Source organism: Limulus polyphemus, unplaced genomic scaffold, assembly GCF_000517525.1.
Source record: "Limulus polyphemus unplaced genomic scaffold, Limulus_polyphemus-2.1.2 Scaffold616, whole genome shotgun sequence".
Classification (NCBI taxonomy): domain Eukaryota; kingdom Metazoa; phylum Arthropoda; class Merostomata; order Xiphosura; family Limulidae; genus Limulus; species Limulus polyphemus.
This window is the reverse complement of record NW_013666226.1, coordinates 232434-235794: the sequence shown is the minus strand read 5'-3', so window position 1 is coordinate 235794 and position 3361 is coordinate 232434. Positions and strand designations below refer to the sequence as shown.

At 29.4% G+C, this 3361-nt stretch overlaps 1 protein-coding gene across 1 annotated transcript; it reads right to left on the bottom strand.

Moving 5' to 3' along the window:
* Positions 1–1334: 1334 nt before the first annotated feature.
* On the bottom strand, positions 1335–2915 carry LOC111085781. Its single transcript, XM_022385985.1, has 3 exons — positions 2848–2915; positions 1997–2260; positions 1335–1541 (listed from the first exon to the last, which is right to left on the bottom strand). The coding sequence occupies exons 2-3, from the start codon at positions 2237–2239 to the stop codon at positions 1404–1406; spliced, it is 381 nt and encodes a 126-aa protein (XP_022241693.1). The 5' UTR covers positions 2240–2260; positions 2848–2915; the 3' UTR covers positions 1335–1403.
* Positions 2916–3361: the final 446 nt, after the last annotated feature.

The window sequence follows — 3361 nt, the reverse complement described above, 5'->3', positions numbered from 1 at the left end:
TACTTGTCATGATGCAGGGTGCAGCTGTAATGGACTTTTGTGCTTTAGGTTTACCTAAACATGATCTTGGAAGCTGACTCCACATACACTGGAGGATACGTGGAAAACTTGCTAAGATGTATGGTCTAAGATTGACATCATCATCATCCTTCGTCGAAGTTTGTTATACGGAAATTGATTCAATGGAGAAAACGATTTATTTATTTATTTTTACAATAGCATCCAACAGATAAAAATAAAATGAAAACTTTTTTTTTCTTGATCAAAGCTTATCTTAACAATTTTTTCAAGCTTGACATCAATTAAGGTAAGTACTTTTATTATATCCATAGATTGTCATATCATGTGAAGACATTATATTATATGTTACTGTGTGTGCCAGTCTAGATATGGTATGTTTCGTAATTAAATACTTATTTTAAATGAAATGTAGATTACGCTAGATAAAAACAGTATCCAAAAATCAATGTTTAAACATATTGTCTTGAAGGACTATAATGTTTTGTCATAAAAGAAAGCAAATAAATTTCTATTTTGATACAGTATTTATTATGTGCCGTATTGTTATTCTAGTGGACAAACCGTGGTAGCATCATGACAAATAGGTGAGGAGCCTGTTTAAAAAGAATATAGCCACATTTGTTGACTAACATTTTAGTGCTGAAACTAAAATTTAAAAAAAATGCAAGGTGAAGTTTAACTGCTCACTTTATTAAATAAAGGATAGATAAAACACCTATCCGCTTACATACTACACCAGTTTAGCTTTATGTTTATTGGTCAAAAAGTTATATATATTCTAATTTTCATGCTAGTCAACATTGAACATCCATTGTTATTGTGGTTAATGTTTCTAACCCCATCTCAGTTTTTATCGTATGTTTTCTTCGTTCATCCTGTTTTTCAATTAACATACTTCTGTTTTTCATGTAATTTATCTTTTATAGCGGAAACAACTACTTTATCAGTTATAAGGAAAAGCTGTCTCTTAGATAAAGAAAACGATAATTACTTTTGTAAGACCAAGTAGTAAGTATGGATATTTTTGGTTTTACAAACCCATAATTTTCAGAGTTAAAGTTAAAGAATTAAATAGGTTTTTAATTTATAAAAATCAAAGTTTCATTGTGAAGCTTATTGCTTCAGAATCAAACTTTTAATTTACTAATGAATGATTTGCAATTTGTAAATCAGTAGTTTATTGTTGGCATTTTCTTGTTCGAGGACTGAATGAATAACTTACAGAAGTAATATGATGTTTTTGAAAGTTCATACCTTGAATTATCTATGATTACATGTTTTGTAATGAAATGACTTTTCTCTTAAAAATACAGTTTGCAGTTTCTTCAACATGTTCCATTATTTTATTTCCTGCTGTCAGAAAAATAAATAAGAAAAATAATTTATTCATGCCCAATTATCTCTTTCAGTAAAATTTTAAGCTGTTCCCAAACATTTCCAATTTCTTCCTTGTAAGGCTGGAAATATGCCAAAATCTCGCGACCAAGTTCCACACTATTTTCTTTGGCTTCCACGACATACTGCAAAAGTAAAAAAAAAAAAAACTGTAAAAACTGATAATTGTAAAACTTTTATATTTAAGTTGCTTTCTGAAATCATTAAAAAAAATTATCATTCCCTTGATACGATTTTAAGTAATCAAACCGAATCTATCTTTGTTCTTGTAATTTTGTGAACTTTGCTGTCTTTTTCAGTGTTGTGTTTCATAGAATTATTTTTATTTCACAATAACTCAAGAAGCCCTACAAGAAATTAAAAAACATCTACAAAGAAAAAGGTACCTGGCAAAAGTGTTCCAATTTAGTACAATCAGCAGATCTTTGATCAATGATATGAAATAACAACGATTTAAGAATGTATTGTCTAGCAACAAATATTGTCGTCATATGGAAAACTGCAACCATAAGAGAGCAGATTTTATGTATGATTTAAGAACGAATAATTTATTTGTAGTAATAATTTCTCTTGAACCTACCTCGCTCAATTTTGATTTGATCGAGAGAAATTTATCTTGGATTGCTTTTAGTCCATCTGTCCAGGCATTTTTCATCCAATCTGTGAGGACCAAGAAACTTTCCTTAACCTTGGGATTCAGTTGGTTTAAGTAATTTCGGAGTTTGTGCCATGCGTCATTAAGGTCCTTCGGACTAAGTCCGATAAAATTTAAAATTTTATCAAGAACTACTTTAATATCCTCATTTGATACCTTTTTCGTCATTTCTTTTAGACCAAGTAGAACCTAAAAAAAGAAAAAAATTTTAGTAAAATAATTTCCAGTTAGCTTCCGAGTTGGCGGCTTCTTTAATTAACGCAATAAGAAATTAGTTAGAGGTGAAGCATATGAACTGTGGAATTACAATCTTAGACTAATGTGTACAGATTTTCACTTCCAGGTGTCACAGGAAAATTGAGTTTGTTGTTGAATTTCGCGAAACGCTATTCGAAGGCTATCTGCGCTAGCTGTCCATAATTTTAAAGTGATAAAGTAAAAGAAAGGTATGCTAATAAATAACATCCATCGCCAATTCTTGGGCTACTTTTTAGCAACAAAAAGTGGGATTGACTATCACATTATAATGCCCCATGATTGAAAGGGCGAGCATGTTTGGTGACGAGATTCAACAACACGACTCAGATATTGTGATCCCTAACCACCATGCCATGCAAGACTGAATAAGTGAGTGATAAACTTAATATTATAATGACAATGTTATTATATAAGAAAAAACTTTTATTACATTATAAATAGTGGTGTTATTTCTACAAATGAAAATAAATGTTTTATTCGAGGCACATAAAAAATAAATCAGGATTTAAAAGTATTACCTCATTTTTCGTGTCTATATTTCCAATATACTTCCGCAGTATTTCAATATTGTTGTCAGTTATAATCTGTAATTAGTAAAGTTAGAAAACAATTAATTAACAAACAAATATAAATAATAAGACCGAGCACGATTAGCATTAATGTTTATTTTGGAAGTTATATGAAATTATTTGTACATGAAAAAATTGAGACTCGAGCCAATCAAATTTCGTGTGAGATATTACTTTTTTGAGATTATATGTTGTATTTCATTATTAAAACATAATTGTTTTCATTAGCTTTCGAAAAGGAAACTTTATTCTCTACATGTATTCTCACTAAATTTTCAATACAGGCATAATTATACAAAAATAATTTGAAGGAAATGTGCATATTTATGTACGTTAATTTCTATTTATTACCAAAACGAAGGCAAGAATATCTATTTTTTCGTTGCTTAGGTTTCGTTACTACTTAACCAAATATTAGTAAAAGCACTTTTATAATATTTGATTTTTTCCGCTTAAGCAATAC

Bases quoted from the DNA above. Each gene is read 5' to 3' on its own strand.
- LOC111085781 (XM_022385985.1), bottom strand. From the start codon at position 2,239: ATGACGAAAAAGGTATCAAATGAGGATATTAAAGTAGTTCTTGATAAA. The intron at 1,542-1,996 runs GTAGGTTCAAGA...TTACTTTTGCAG, and splicing joins TCAAATCAAAATTGAGCGAG to TATGTCGTGGAAGCCAAAGA.